At 44.0% G+C, this 16,259-nt stretch overlaps 1 protein-coding gene across 1 annotated transcript; it reads left to right on the top strand.

The window, feature by feature from the left end:
- The first annotated feature begins 309 nt into the window (after positions 1–309).
- On the top strand, positions 310–15,994 carry BMP2 (bone morphogenetic protein 2). The gene is made up of 3 exons (XM_034432344.2): positions 310–1,831; positions 4,722–5,077; positions 14,300–15,994. The coding sequence occupies exons 2-3, from the start codon at positions 4,726–4,728 to the stop codon at positions 15,142–15,144; spliced, it is 1,197 nt and encodes a 398-aa protein (XP_034288235.2). The 5' UTR covers positions 310–1,831; positions 4,722–4,725; the 3' UTR covers positions 15,145–15,994.
- Positions 15,995–16,259: the final 265 nt, after the last annotated feature.

The raw sequence follows: 16,259 nt of genomic DNA, 5'->3' as shown, positions 1-16,259 counted from the left end.
TCCTTCCTTCCTTCCTTCCTTCCCTCTCTAACTCCCCTCCTTCCTTCCTTTCTCCCTCCCTCCCCTCTCTAACTCCTTCCTTCTTTCCTTCCTTCCTTCTTTCCTCCCCTCTCTAACTCCCTTCCTCTAACTCCTTCCTTCCTTTCTCCCTTCTCTAACTCCCCTACTTCCTTCCTTTCTCCCCTCTCTAACTCTCCTCCTTCCTCCATCCCTCCCTCCTCTCTCTAACTCCTTCCTTCCTTCCTTCCTCCCTCCCCTCTCTTCCTCCCTCCCTCCCCTCTCCTTCCTTCCTTCCTTCCTTCCTTCCTTCTTCCTCCCCTCTAACTCCTTCCTTTCTCCCTCCCTCCCTCCCTCCACTCTCTAACTCCTTCCTTCCTTCCTTCCTTCCTTCCTTCCTTCCTTCCTTCCTTCCTTCCTTCCTTCCTTCCTTCCTTCCTTCCTTCCTTCCCTCTCTAACTCCCTCCCTCCCTCCCCTCCACATCCTACCCTAAGCCGGAAAGTTGAAGGAAAGAAAAGTAAAGGCTGGGCGGAGGAGGAGGGGAAGTTGGAAAGGGGGCGGCGTTCCCTTTAAAAAGCCGCCCGCCACGCCGCGCTCCCTCGCAGCACTCGCGGCGGCTGGCTTCTTGGCTCCCGGTCTCACCCAGGCTTCCCGACTGTGATTGGCGAGCGAGCCTCCCGAGCTCCGGCGGCCGTGACATCAGCAGAAGCGGAGCAAGCAAAAGCGAAGGGGGAAGGAAGTTCAGCAGCAGCAGCACCTTCAAGCCCGCTCCGAGCGCTGGCGGACGCGGAGCCGAAAGAGAAGCATCTCTGCGCCCGGAGGTGCTGGGGGTGAAGTTGCAGCCGCCGCGCCGACGAACCGAGGCGGAGGAAAAGGGGGGAAGTGGCTGGTCCTGCCGCCGCCGAGGCTGGGAGTCCCCGAAGGCTGCTTTTTGCACCCGGGAAGGAAAGTGCAGGGAAAAGGGCAAAGTTACGAGGTAGCCCGGAATTCAACGCTTTGCTGCCGCCCCCGAGAAGGCGAAGGGCTCCTATTTCCAGTCCCCCATCCGAGAGAAAAGCGGGTGTGGGTACTTGGTCGGCCTTGATTCGGGGCACAGCCTGCCCTCCTTCGCCCCGGTAGACTCTCGCTTCCCCTCCCCTCCCTCCCGGGAGTCTTCCCGGCTTCCAGAGCTTCTCCTTTGCCTACTCGCGAGCAGACATGTTTTCCAGCCAGTCCGGGCCTGGGAGCAGGGCGCCGGCGTCGCCTCCACTTTCCCCGCACTCTCCATCAAGACGGCGCCCTTTGAGCCTGGAGTGATGCGGACGTCGGAAAAGGTCGCCGGGCGAAAGCAGCGAAGCGGGATCGCCGCGTGTCCCCCACTCCTCCTCCTCCTCCTCCTCCCGATCGTGCCCGGGTTAGAGCGATCGAGCCCCACCGGGATGTTTTCTCCTCCGAAAAGCGTGCTGGGATTGTGGCGGACGAGACACTACTAGAGCCAAGCGGAGAGCACCCCCCACCCCCACCCCGGAGCTCGGACAGGACAGCGTCGCGTCTGAAGGCGGCTTTTTCCTCGGACCTTCCTCGAAGTGCCGAGGGAAGAAGTGGAGTCCGCTGCCTCGGTCACTTTCCGCCCCCCACGTCCTGCGTCTCTTTTGCCCCCGCGGCCGGGACGCCCGATCCTCTCCCGCTGTCGGACCAGAACGCCGGGCCGGGGGGAGGCGGGGCCGGAGAGCCGAAGGGATCGCGGGACGCCGCTCGCTCGGCCAGGCAACTTCGATGTGGAGGCTGGCTCGATGGACGTGCCCGAGTGCGTTGCTCCTGCTGCTGCTTAGGCGATCGGCGGCATCCTAAAAGGTAGAAGTGGGGATGGCGGAGGTCGGAGGAAAATTGGGGGTGGGGGGGATCGCGGGAGACAGGACGCGGCTGAAGGCAACACCTGCCAAGGCTCTTCCGAGGGTCCGGTCTGCCTCAGCTCCTTCCCTATTTCCAGTGACGTGGGTGACCCTTCCTTGTCCCCTCCCGGCGCTCCCCCAAACCTTTCCCGAAGGAAGAAACAAGGGCCAGCCCTCCTTGATTTCAGGTGATTGTAGGATCGCAGAGGTCCCTCTCCACCATCCATTATCTTGGTCTGTGCCTCTGTTTCCCCAGTTCTTGATAAACTGCATCAAAGGTGGTTTCTTAATCTCTCTGTGTGAAGCAGCCACTTAAAGTACCCGAAAAGTTTTTGGGGGGAGTGTCATGGTGGAGGATGCATTTGAAGCAAATACCCTACATAGCGTGTGCTTCCCAAGCAGTAGTCCAGCATCCTCTTGAACAACTTTCCCCAGCCTAGTGCATGCCAGAAGTTGATCTACAACTCGCATCCTTTGCCAACTATCTGGAGAGCAAGCAGGAGTTGATAAAAGTTATTGCGGTGTGTTTTCCCAAGATGGGTTTTCCAGCAGCACTATGGAAACCCACCTCAATGTATAGGTTGAGGCCCCCCACACCAGGTGGGATCCTTTGTTTTTTTTACACATATCACCCCCTTACATGATACCAAGTTGTTCCAACTCCTGCCCATTCTCTTCATCTGAAACCTTCCATTTCCCCTAAAATGTGCTTCCATTTGTGGATTTGGATGTGCATGTGTGCGTGCGCTTGGTTTCTTCTGGGTTTGACATCAGGCCTTTTTCTGCACATCGGAGTCTTGCCCTGTGCTTTCCCTCCTCCCTTTGCAAATCTTGTCCAATGAACTAATCCCTCTCTCTAGGCTGCAAATGGTTGCACCGGGATTAGTTACCTTGACTGAGTAAATACAAAGTGCTCAAACCCTTCACTGGAGCTGAAACAATTCATCTGTCTTTAAAACTGTATCGTAGATCCGTAAAAATAACTTGTGTAAACCCTTGCTGTTTTAAGCAGAGTAAGTAACCCATTCACAAATGATGACTCACCTAGATCCATTCAGTTTTCATTCGCTGAATGAATCTAAGCACGGAACAATGTTACAGTAGACCAAATGCCATTACAGTCCAGAAGAGGGCGTGGAGAATGAAAAGAGTCATAGGGAAGAGATGAAGTTAGGTTTCCTGTGAAGACCCCACTAAATAATGGTTTACCTTTATCTCAAGAAGCAGGAGACACAGTAATGATGAATATGCACCCTTAATTGTCAAAACACAGCATCCCAATTATGCACACAGTTAGTTGCACATTTTAATGTACAGCTCATGCATTATGCATTCTTACTTTTAGGCTGGTTTATGCATGCTTAATTTTATGCTGTGTTTGCCACTTCAGCCTGTAATCTGTATTTTAATCAGTAGAATCATGGTTTTCACTGGCATAAGTTATCTATATCCAGTTCTTAGGGAATCAGCAAGTAGCTTTGCTGATTCCCCTAAGTGATGGGAAGTTCCTCCTGCTAATTTTTTACTACAATTCAGAACCTTTCTCCATTAATAATGCTCAGGTTTACTTTAGTTAAGAAGTGAGTTAGCTTCCCTTTTTATTGATTTTTCTCTTTAAAATCTAAGCCTTGTTTTTCCTTCTAATCTGTTAAGAAAGCGGCTTTTCCTTGTTGGAACAAGCCTCTTTCAGAGATAGCAGTCATATGTTATTGATTCCCCAAAGCCAGCAGTCCATTGTATATCCTCCTACTCCCACTCCCAGCCCTAAACCCAAGACCTTTGAGCGGTTGCCTGTTTCAGGAAGTTCTACTTCCTTAGCCCCATCATGTTATAAATATTTGGGGATTCCCCATATCCTAATCATTTCATTTCTCTTTACTCTTTACTCTCAGAAGTGAACATCTGCTCTTGGGTAACTTGGAAATCATGGTCTGGTTTTAGAAATCTCATTTTGCCAAATCTGGCAATTGGTTGCTCCCAAGATACACTGTGCCATGGATTAACATGGTGGAATCTTACTGCTAAGGCTATGAGATGCACCCCAATTTGTCATGAATGAAGGCAAATGTACATGTCTCAGGATAATGTTGCAGGATCCAACCTGGGTCGGTCACCCGGATGAGAGATTTAATCTTCTGAGCTTCTGGACCAGGGGTGAAATCCAATTTTTTTCCCTATCGGTTCTGTGGGCGTGGCTTGGTGGGTGTGGTAGGGGAAGGATATTGCAAAATCTTCATTCCCACCCACTCTGGGGCCAGCCAGAGGTGGTATTTGCCGGTTCTCCGAACTACTCAAAATTTCCGCTACCGGTTCTCCAGAACCTATTAGAACCTCCTAGATTTCACTCCTGTTCTGGACTCATACTGGAACTCATCCTCGGGGAACTTCTCTCTTCCCTGAGGATAGGCTCCAGCACAAATCTGAAAGCTTGGAAGACTAAACCTCTGGCCCTGGTGTCCAACCAGATTGGACTCCAATTTGTGTCTTGTGACCATGGCATTCTTCTTTCCTGCGCCCATCCAGCTTTCAACAGAGAGTTGAGTGGCATGTTGAGTGAGCCTTGAAAACCTATGCCATTAAACCTCAAATTCATCATATAGTTTAGACAGGCAGTAGCCGTGGATGGGGGAAGGAGGGCTGGAGACGTTTGGTACTATTTTCAGTTCATGTGGCTTTTCCAGAAGAAGAAAGTTTGAACTTATTCAGCAGTTGGACATCTCACTAGGAGGACCTGTCCATGGAATGTGGCCTCTGTTTGATCCTTCTGCGTGCTCCCAAATACAGAACTAATCATGTTCCCCTCCTTCCATTGGAATCTAACTCCGTCTTTTGATTTTGTGCCTTGTACATAGGTTGATGACCATGGTGGCCAGGACCTGCTCTCTATTAGTGCTGCTGCTTTATCACACACTGCTAGGGGGCTCTGCCAGTCTCATCCCTGAGGTGGGCGACCGGCGAAGATTCAGTGCTGATTTGGGCCAGCCGGCTCCGCTGCAGCTCTCAGAAGAAATCCTGCGTGAATTTGAACTGCGTCTGCTCAATATGTTTGGGCTTAAGCGGCGGCCCACCCCAACCCAGAATGCTATTATCCCTTCCTATATGTTGGAGCTCTACCATCTGCATACGAGTCAGAAACCAACTTCCATGGACTATAGCCTAGAGAAAGCGAGCAGTAGAGCCAATACTGTCAGGAGCTTTTATCACGAAGGTAAGGAAAATGAGTTATTTATCCAACTTCCAACTTTGATAACCTACTCCAGTTAAAATTAAAATTGCTCTGAGTTGAAATATTTGCAACCTGCAGCTCTGGGTTGCTAAGATATATTCTGGCAGTGTGGACACTTCTGACCTGTTATTCACTCATTTGCAATTGCGGTAATACTTGCAATTTAAATAACAGCAAGCCCCTTCTTTGCTGCAATGGAGATCAAATTGAATCTTTAATTTTTTAGATTTAGACATGCTGAATTTGGCCAGTTTTGAAAATGATCCATTTAAATGTAAGGCTTTTTTTTTTTTTTTTAAAAGCCATTTGTGCAAAAGAAACAAGAAATTATTAGAAAATAATAAAGTGCGTGAAATGTAATTGTCCCTTTTGATATCATCTCTGCTGACACTTCTTCCTGTGCGAGTAGCACAGCTGTGCCTGAGCAGTTTATAAAATTAACTGGTATTCCAAAAGAGCGTTGGGGAATTTATGGCGTTCCAGATTGTGCTGAGTCACATTCCCCGATATCCCACACTATAGGCTGGGACTGCTGGAAGTTGTAGTTCAGCAACAACTATGGGGCCACTGCTTTCCCAAACCCCACCTGAAAACCAGTGCTAGAGCCTTGATAATGTGTTCATGGACGTGCTTCTTAGCTTTCTGGTTTTTGTATAACCTTCCAGTGGGAAACACCAGCCTGAGTTGGTGTTGGAAACTTTCAAGCATATATAGACATTAATATGTTTAAATCAGCATAGAGATGACTCCGGTTGTACCAGTTGTGCTCGGGTCCAAATTATGTGGCGAAAGTGGAATCTTGTTGCCGCAGGGTTACAGAACTGCCTGCTGCCAATTTGAGTATCCTAAATAGAAATCTTGTAAAATATAATATCTGGACAGAGACATCCTATATATCCTTCCCTACCATTCATCATAATAAGCATCGTTGTAGCTTGCTTGACAATTAAAACGCACTTCAGCCAACATTCAGTTAGGTTTTCAGGAACTGACCTGTGGTGAATGCCTGAGCTGAGGCAAATGAGATTTCGGGATGATAGGAACTGCTGTCCCTTTTACAGTCTAAGTTCGTTGTTTTATTGTGCATGTGGTTGGCTGGTATTGAGGGTGGTCAGTTTACCTGCTGTGGTAAAAATTCCAATTTTGCTCAATTTTGCTCAAAGAGATGCGCGTATATAAATTATATGAAACAGCCTGGAGCAAAATTGGGGAGGAGTAGAAAGAAACCAGATTTTTCTCCCCTCCAAAACAGCTAGAAATTTTAGTAAAAATGAAAGTTGTGTTTCATTAAACATGTAGATAGCATAGTTTTCATACAAGTGAAATACTAATTGTTATGGGCCTTTGCATGAATTTCCTTTTGAAATGATTTTACCTGATCCATAGTTGACAAAGAAGGTAGATTTCTTTTTATTTTCAAGCACAGATTCTGTTCAAATTAGTTTCCACTGAGAACTGTTGGAGGCTAAGCAGTAAGAAAAGTCCGTCAAATATACAGTTGGCCGTAGGGTCACTTGGAAGGTTTTCTAATCCCTATCTAATCCCCGTGAGAGATCACTTTGACAATCAATTGTATTGTCTCCACTATGACTTTGTCTTCTGTTTAAATTTTGATTTAGTGTAGATCTAAGGGGTAAGCCCTTTAGAAAACAAGATTGATAAGTTTCAGAGCAGCTGTCCCTGGATTTTATAGGCAACTAGGGCTTACTGAGATTAAAAGCCACAGGCAAATATACTTTTACTAAAGGCAAAACAATTGTGAGTTAAGGCAATACTCTGCCTGTGCAGTCAGATAATTGGTAACAATGTCTTTTAGAATTAGTTTGTTTTATTAAATTAAAGGCACCCTGTCTGAAATATTCTGCAAAATGCACATATTGGGGTACATAAAACTTGAACCAACTTGTCCACAGCCCTAAGGTGTAAAATATTGGATCTTCGTTTTGCAAACAATTATTTCTTTTAGTTCCCTGCTCTGTTTATCTATCCAAACTTTTCTGTATGGTTACACATCTCATTTCTCCTTTCCGTGTGTGATTCTAGGCACAATGTGTGCAATTAGTTTAGATGCATATAAACAGCTATTTAATACAATCTTCAAATAATATAATCTAGTAAAAATACTCGATAGCAATAGCATGAGCAAAAGATTAGTTATTTCCAATTTATAGCAAGGGTGGGGAAGGAAGTGGATCTAATTAAATTTACGGATCTTACAAGAACCACAGCAGTGAGCAAGGATCTCTGACTTTTAATAAACCTCTTAACCATGATAGCAACTCCCCACCACCATCTGACAATAAGGAGCGATGGGGTAACAAGGAGCGTGGGAGGGTTGATCTTAAATTAGTTCTGGCACTCAAAGCTATTTTTTTTAATTGTAAGTGTATCTTCAGCCCAAGGTTTGTGGACAATCTTGGGGTTCTACATGAAACACAAGGTAGTTCCTGCAAGCTTGAAGTTTGCCCAACCCTAACCTGCAGGTTCCTTATTCACTTTATTTCATCCCACCCACACCTGTGCTAATGCAATATCGGTACACCTGCAGAAGCTACTTATTCACTGTTTTTGGCAGCCATTACCAAATCAAAACTATAAACGCACAGCTGTTCATTTTTACATTATTGTCCTGGATTTACTGTAAAAGTAAAGGAAAAAAGCAGACTGAACAAGTTATAAAGCTAATATGACCAACAACACCCCCCCCTCACTCATACATATGTATTTTAGGTTTAATTAAATTTCTGTACAAGGGGTGTGGCTATACTGATTATGCTAACTAATAGCAAGTCTTAATGCGGTAAGAGGTTAATGTTGTAATTTAACCTTACACTGTGTTTACACTGCTTTGCGTATAAATATAAAACTAATTAATGGGAGAATGTATATTGCACCATCCACTTGTGTCAAATTGCATTTTAATGCACAGTTACACATCCACATGGTTCAAAGGAAAACTGATACATATTTCAGGCTACAAATTTATCTACCTTTACCTGGGAATAAATCCATCTACGTAAATTCCATAGTATTTACTTCTGAGTGAGTGTGTATGTATACCTAATTTAATTACTACAATTCAACTAAGCCTTATTCCTGTGAATTTCATTATTTATCCTGAATAATCATGGGAATGACACATGTAACTTGGAAAAATCTGCTGACTCGGTTTTGAAATTCTCTACTTCAAATGGACACTTCCAGCCTTTCCAAAGACGTGGGTTTCCCCTTCTTTTCCCCATCTTTTCTTTTATTTATGTGTATAGATGTCTAACTAAATTGCTTAGCACTTCATTGGTGTTCCTGCTAAAGCTCTCAACTAAAAACTATCTTGGGTTGGGTTTTAATACTCAGTAACATCTGAAGGACTTGGTATCTCAGCCCTACTCTGTGAGCAAGTGAAGGGGGCGGGAGTGAGGCTTTGCATCTGAAAAGTGGATTTGAATCTTCCACTGAGTTAATTTGTCTATGTAAGATAGCAATCGTCTTTGGAGAACTCTGGTTTAGAAATGCAGTCACCATCCAGTGATTTTTGGAAGTCCATTCGTGACAAATTTACCCTCTCGTTCAAACAATCTCTCAGAATGCCTGATAGGAAGGTGGGAAAAACGAAAGAGAAATACAATAAAAGTGCTTTAACAGCAACGTAGAAAGCAGCGTTTCTAAAGAGGGGAGGCAGAATAAAATAGTAAGGATTTGATTAAGACAGGAAAACGTAGGAAAAGAAAATGGATGCGACAAAATAGTTTCTGATATGCTTCTGTGGAGAGCCAGTAATTGGAATAAATACAGGTAGTCCTTGATTTACCACCACAATTGAGCCCATCATTTCTGATGTTAAGTGAGACACTTCTTAAGTGAATTCTGCCCCACTTTACAACCTTTCGTGCCCCAGTTGTTAAGTGAATCACTGCAGTTGTTAAGTTAGTGACACAGTTGGCTTCCCCATTGACTTTGCTTGCCACCAAAGGGGATCACATGACCCAGGACACTGCAACCGTCATAAATATGAGTCGGTTGCCAAGCAGCTAGCTGAATTTTGGTCACATGACCACGAGGCTACTGCTGTGGTTATAAGTGTGAAAACACTTATCATAAGTCATTTATTTCAGTGCCGCTGTAACTTCGAACGGGCACTAAATGAACCGTTGTTAAGTCGAGGACTACCCGTACTATTATTGGGAGATTGTTTTCTGGGAAACCCTCCTGTTTCTGTTTCCAGTTCAGATTAGGAGCAATAACCAGAGGACTGCTTCTGTGAAAGGACTTATGCATGCACACATGAAGTCAAACATGTATAAAATGCTGTCAGCTCTTTAGAGAAAATCTAGGTGTAGGTTTCTGCTCATCTGATGATTGTGGGCGGCAAAAGCAGTGGTGCCCTTGATTTGAATGACCTGTCCTTATGAGAAAATTTGGCTTAATTATGGTATGTTACCCTTCAATGTGGCAATAGGGGATCTCCTTCCACCCAGTCATATGTATCCACAAAGTAGGATTGCCAAGCATCATCAACTTTCTGAGAAACTGCTGTCCTACAGCCGCCATGGAGGATCGAGTCAATTGTGCACAATTGGCATTTTACTTTAATGAAAAGCATCCTCCTCGCATTGAGCGGTGGCAAACCTCTCTGCGTTGTTTCATCAGTTGGGGCAGACTCGGGGGTATGAGATAAAACTTCAGTGGGGTGGAGAAATGCAGCATAAGACAGCACAATCCTATACAAATTGAGTTAAAAATAAGTGCCGTAGAGCTTGGAGGATTTTGCGTAGCCTGCAATCCTCTAAATTCTTGAATTGTAGATGGAAAAGGAACAGTAATTACACAGTACCAAAGTTAGATTAGGGTGTTTTTTCCCCCCAGTGTATTGTTGTTGTTTTTTTAAATAAAACGTTTTCATGGTCATTTATAGGACATTTAGACTGGACTTAGAAATACAGGAAAATAAGTTGCCCTGAGCACACTGACAACATGCTTAGATTGGAATTTTTGGGGATTTATAAAACAAAATAATAGGCTGTGAAGGTAACCCAGGGATTACAAGCGCATAGAAAGACAAGTAAACAGCAGCTGTCTATGGCCTGTTGTTCTGGTGAACCCTCCCTAGCCACTGGGTAAGCTGTTGCTTTGACGCAGGCAGGGTGGAAATGGGAAAGCGGAAGGAAGAGAAAGGGGTGAAGACAAGAGTGAATGCAAGGAAAAAAATCCCCAGTCTTGGATAGCCAGACTTTGAAAAAGGTCTAATGGGGAATGTGGAAAACGTGCTTTCTGTAAGAATGGGGAGGTCAGGGATGTTTGTTAAAAGGCAGGGTGAGGAAACCACAGGATTTCTGGGCGGTGGGGTTTTAGGAGGTAAAGTGTGAAGATCTGAGGTGGGTGGAAATCCACAGACTAAAACTCCTTTCAGATGGTTTGGCAACTTTAAAAGTGCTTACAAGAAAGTGGACCTAGCCCATCTCTGGAAAGACTTAATTTCTTGAGGCAGAACTCAAAAAATCCTATAGTAGATTCTGCTTTGGAAATACATCTTTATATTACCATTCAGTCATTAGCAAGTTTGCTTTTAATCTACCTGCACCTTCTACCTCTCATGATACCTCCTGAAACAGGTGTTTCATCCTGTGATGTGGAAAGCCAAGAGCCCAGGATAATATTGCAACATGTACCAGCAGGCATGAGGCATTGATACAAAGGGGCATAGCGAGCAACAAACTAAGAATCAACAGCAGAGTTCAAACTAACTAAACCAACTAAAGTAAGCTGGAAAACATGTGCCTCTTGTTCCTGCTCATCTGTTCGGCCATGTAAATGCACGTTTCTTTTGAAATTGCATTGGGTGGCCCTAAACTGTGATTCTTTCAGGCATTGGAGAAGGAAGAATTTTTGAATGGTGGCCACCATGCCATAGCTACAGTAACATTAATGTTTATTTAGTCTAAAATCTAAAAACAAAAATGTAATAACAATAGAGCTAACTAAATCATGAGCATCCAATCTTTTGGCTTGTCTGGGCCCCACTGAGCGGGATTGTCTTGGGCCACATATAAAATATATAATATAGTTAATGCATATAAAATACATAATGCTAAAAGTTTATGATCTTATGGGGCCATGTTACTAGCTGTCCAGGGTGGCATGTGGCCCATGGACTGCAGGTTGGACATGCCTGATCCAAATAGTACCGTGTTTCCCCAAAAATAAGACCCTGTCTTATATTTTTTTGAACCCTGAAATAAGCGCTTGGCCTTATTGCCATGCACTCAAAAGCCCGATTGGGCTTATTATCAGGGGATGTCTTATTTTGGGGGAAACAGGGTATATATTATGCAGAGGCTCGCAAAACAACAGCATACTGCATTCAACCACACAGGTTGACCTCACTTAATATCTTGTCCCCAGTGAGTAGAGAAGGAGCCAAGTTTTTAAGGCATTCCTAAAGGCTAACAAGACCAGGGCCATCCATATCTCTGGAGGTACATTGCTCCTGAGAAGGCATTCTCAAAACTGAACCCCATTAGATGACACCGCTTTATAGAAGGGAACTGGTGCATTCCATTCTGCTGTATTTGATGAGACAGAAGCAATTGAGATATGCAATCCTGCAATACCATGTGCCTGTGCCTTGTAGGGTTTCAACCGGGGTGGGTTCTAAATTTTTTAATATCAGTTCTGTGGGTGTGGCTTATTTTGTGGGCGTGGTTTGATGGTCATATGACAAACAATTCTTTAGTATTTAGCAGAGGTACTGGTCTACCAGGCTTTTAACTGCTTGCAGAGCCGTACCTGTCTACCCATTTGTTTTTGGAGCATACCGGTCTACCACCACACTGCCTTTTACCGCTGATCAGCTGTAGGGCGGCCCTTTGAAGCATCGCAGCAAGAGTTTAAACAGTTTCTTGCTGCTCTGCCACCACCAAGATCATCGGAAAATGCTTTCAGGCAGCTTGGCCTCAATTGCCAATCTACCACTACCGAGCGGTTTACAAGGAGCGGATTGTTTCTAGCCAATCAGTTGGGAGGCTTCTTGGCTTCTCAATTTAAAGCTAAGGTGTCTTGGGTTTTTTTTCGTCTTCTTTGTCAAGTGAGCCCTGATTTTTTCCTTCTTGCTGATCAGCTGGGACTCGGGAGGCAGTGAATAGATTGGGGACAGGGGCAGGCAGAGGTGGTATTTACTGGTTCTCCAAACTACTCAAAATTTCCACTACCGGTTTGCAAGAACCAGGGAGAACCGGTAACAACCCACCACTGGTTTCAACTAGCATCATTGTACCCAGAAGCCTACTGAGAAACACTGTATTTCATAGAGTGGAGGTGTTACATGAGCATATCACAAGGTGCCCAGATTGTGGCATTCTTCTACTGCTGCTGAGGATTCCAAATGAATTCCCTGTGATAAAGAATTGGCACTATGCCTAGCTGAGCCATAGCTATAACATTTATGCCTCTGTTATTAAAAAAGTGTCAGACCCAGGTTTAATTGTCCTTAGAGTCAACCTGCTGAAGTCCATGATACTTTGGCTAATCTTAAATCACTTAAATCCCATTAAGTTCAGTACAGTAGGTCTGTTTGAAGCAAAACTAAAGTGCTCACTCAGCCCAGTGTGTGTTGGTTTTGCTGTTGTGTAATTCCTTGATTGGCCTGGGCATATTTGCTTCCAGCCTAAACTAGAGATGTTGAGGGGAATGATGATTATGGAATACTAATTATGGAATTAGTGATTATGGAAATATTAACTATCTCTGCCTTTAAAAAAAACCCTCATGTTCAGAATTTCATTGAAAGAAATCCATTGGAAGGTTATGATTTAATGCTGGTTAATTTAAAGATCTGGTTAAATGATTGTATAGCAATTTATTTTTTTGAGCTGAAATTTTAAAGTAAGTAAAACCCACTCTATAAAATATTTAAGAATGCTTTATTCAGTTTCAAACCCAACCTTTGATTTCACCTTCCACATAAGTTTTGTTTTCCTTTCTATATGTATACGGCTATATAACCTATGTCTGTTTCTCTTCTTCATATCCTTTTTTTCTTGGCACTCCATCTTTTTAGTTTACTCCCCCTTAAAAAAAAAAAAAACCACAAGAAAATATGGTTTAGGTTTTAGGCTTGCTTTGTTTCACTTGTATTTGAGATTTAGATTCCAGCCAGCATAGCAAAGCTAACAAGTCAGATGACCTTAATTCAGATTTTTGTTTAACCATGAAAATATGGACGAGAAACCAGGAATATATTGAAAAGGTAGACAAGATTTCTGTTCCACTTGCTTGAAATTCTGAGAGCTGTCCTCCCAAATCATTTGGAAAGACTTGGGTTGGAGAACACAGGAGATGACACATTGTACACACTGGGAGTCAAACACTTTCTCAAAACAATTGCACAGTACTCCTGAAGGCTTTTTAGCCGCTGAAGCATGAACTCCTATGTGCCCCTCAGCTCGCAGTCTATAGTAAGCAAATAGTAGACGGACAACCACATGGCTGATAGGCTTGCCTGTCTTGATAAACACCGGATGCATCTGTTGTAATGAATGTTCACAACGCTTTCCTTGGACCTTTGCGTGTGTTTACTGGACGGAAGGGTTAGGTCACTGTAGGTTCTCCCCTAAGTGAATGTCTAAATTCATCCAAATACTTTTCATTCAGGGCCCTCTTGAGTCAAATCACTGGGTGTGCTTTGCAAAGTTGCCTGTAATTAAGATAAAATCTTTTTGGATGGTAAGGTTTGTAAATTATGAAACTTGTGGCATAATGCTTTTGGAACCAATTGGGGGAGACTGACATGAAAGCTGCAGCTGGGTGGTTTGTTTTTTTAAGAAATCTCAGAAATGCAATCCCTTTCCTTGATCCTTAGTCACTTTTTAATTACTCTCACAGGGCCCCTGCTAACCGCCGTGTTAAAAAAGAAAAAAAAAATCTTTAATGCCCTTGAATTCCAGAGCAATGCCTCACATTTCTTCCCCTTTATTACGACCACCTGGAATTCAGAATGCAATCCGTTGGGATTGAAAGGCAGGACAGCAACCCAGAGCAATATTAAGCTCCATGAAAGTGATAAGTAGAAAGACAAGGGGCAGATTCTGGGTGTAATTGTGCATTGGTTTATGCAAAGGTGGTTTGAAAGTTTCAGTTCCGCAACTCAGGCGTTCTGCTGCAGGGTTTAAATTGCTGATTGCCCTTTTGCTTTTCTCCTCCTTCAATCAGAAACCCTGGAAGAGCTTCCAGAAAGAAGTGGGAAGACATCTCGGCGTTTCTTCTTTAACTTAACATCTATCCCTGATGGGGAGATTATCACGTCAGCTGAACTCCAGGTTTTTCGGGAGCACATCCAAGATGCCGCTGAACACGACAGCAGCTCTCATCACCGCATTAATATTTATGAAATTCTCAAACCGGAACGAGAGGCTACCAAGGACCTTGTCATAAGCCTCCTGGACACTCGCTTGGTGCATCACAACGCCAGCAAATGGGAAACGTTTGATGTCACACCAGCTGTAATGAGATGGATTGCGCATGGGCAACCCAACCTTGGTTTCGTGGCAGAAGTGGTACATTTGAACAATGCCAGCAACGTCTCCAAGAGACATGTCAGGATCAGTAGGTCATTGCATCAAGATGATGCTGGCTGGTCTCGGATTAGACCCTTACTGGTCACTTTTGGGCATGACGGCATGGGACACCCGCTCCATAAGAGAGAGAAACGTCAGACCAAACCTAGACCACGCAAACGCCATAAATCCAATTGTAGAAGGCATCCTTTATATGTGGATTTCAATGATGTAGGGTGGAATGACTGGATCGTGGCCCCTCCAGGTTACAGTGCCTTCTATTGCCATGGAGAATGTCCCTTCCCATTGGCAGATCATCTGAATTCCACCAACCATGCCATTGTTCAGACGCTGGTCAATTCTGTGAACTCCAAAATTCCCAAAGCTTGCTGCGTGCCGACAGAACTAAGTCCCATTTCGATGCTGTATCTTGACGAGAATGAAAAGGTGGTACTAAAGAACTATCAGGACATGGTTGTGGAAGGATGTGGGTGCCGCTGAGGCAGCAGCAAAATGAAAGGGACAAATGGAACAGAAAAAAAATAACACACACACACACACAACTTGACACTTTAATATTTCCCAATGAAGACCTTATTTATGTTATGATATGGAGAATTAAACACATCTATTTTGAAAATCTATTTATGTCTACAGAAAAAAAAAAGTGAGGAAAGATATTTTAATCAGAGAGTTATTCCTTTTAAAGATTTTAAAACATATTTTAGTTGTACATTTTATATGGGTTTAACCCTTCCCCCCCCCTTCCCACAGCACATGAAGTATAAAGGTCAGATTCTTATTTTGTATTTATTTACTATTATAACCACTTTTTAGAAGAATAGCTAATTTGTATTTATATGTGTAATCCAAAACCAGCAGCAGCAGAAAAAAAAACAATATATAGGGTTTTGTACATAATTTAAAGTGAATGGTAGCTGTTTTCAGTTGTGTGTATTTAAGTTGAGATGCAGAAGGGCTGTTATGGCAAAGATGCATATATCCCATTTTGCTTTTTTGCAGTTCTACTGTTAAGGTCACAAGTGTAAACCCAATGAAAAAGGGCTAATCCACCCTGCTGACTCAAGATTATATTGTACAATTCTCAGGAATGCTGCAGGGTGGGCTGTCCACGCCGTGAGAAACTACCACGCTCTCATAGGCTTTGCCCAGCAAATGGAAAAAGGACGACTGTCCCTGCACGAAGCCCCAGAGGGGCTGCTAGGAAACATCTCTGTCCCCTTCGCTTCTTCTCACCACCTACCGAAAAGCAAGATGTTGACGCTGTTCCTCCCCTTTGGAATCCATTGTCCTGGCCAAATACTTAATAAAAGACCAGATTTCCTCCGTTTTCTAAAGCTTCTTCCTATTCGCCTTTCCTAACAGTGGCAAAGATGGGGTGTTTTGTTATAGAGCCTCAGAGTGTTGGGGGATGAGGGTGAGTAGGTGGGGAAACCAAGCACATTGTTCCTACTTGGGAGACAAAAGGTAAAAAAATAACAGTAACAGAGTTGGAAGGGACCTTGGGGGTCATCTAGTCCAACCCCCTGCTCACACAGGACTAGGGATTCGAACCGTTGAACTGCCGACCTTTCTGATCGACAAGCTCAGTCTCT

This window comes from Pantherophis guttatus, chromosome 1 (genome assembly GCF_059756535.1).
Source record: "Pantherophis guttatus breed Tessera chromosome 1, ASM5975653v1, whole genome shotgun sequence".
Taxonomy (NCBI): Eukaryota; Metazoa; Chordata; class Lepidosauria; order Squamata; family Colubridae; genus Pantherophis; species Pantherophis guttatus.
Note: the sequence above shows the minus strand (reverse complement) of the source record. Positions and strands in the feature narration are given on the sequence as shown.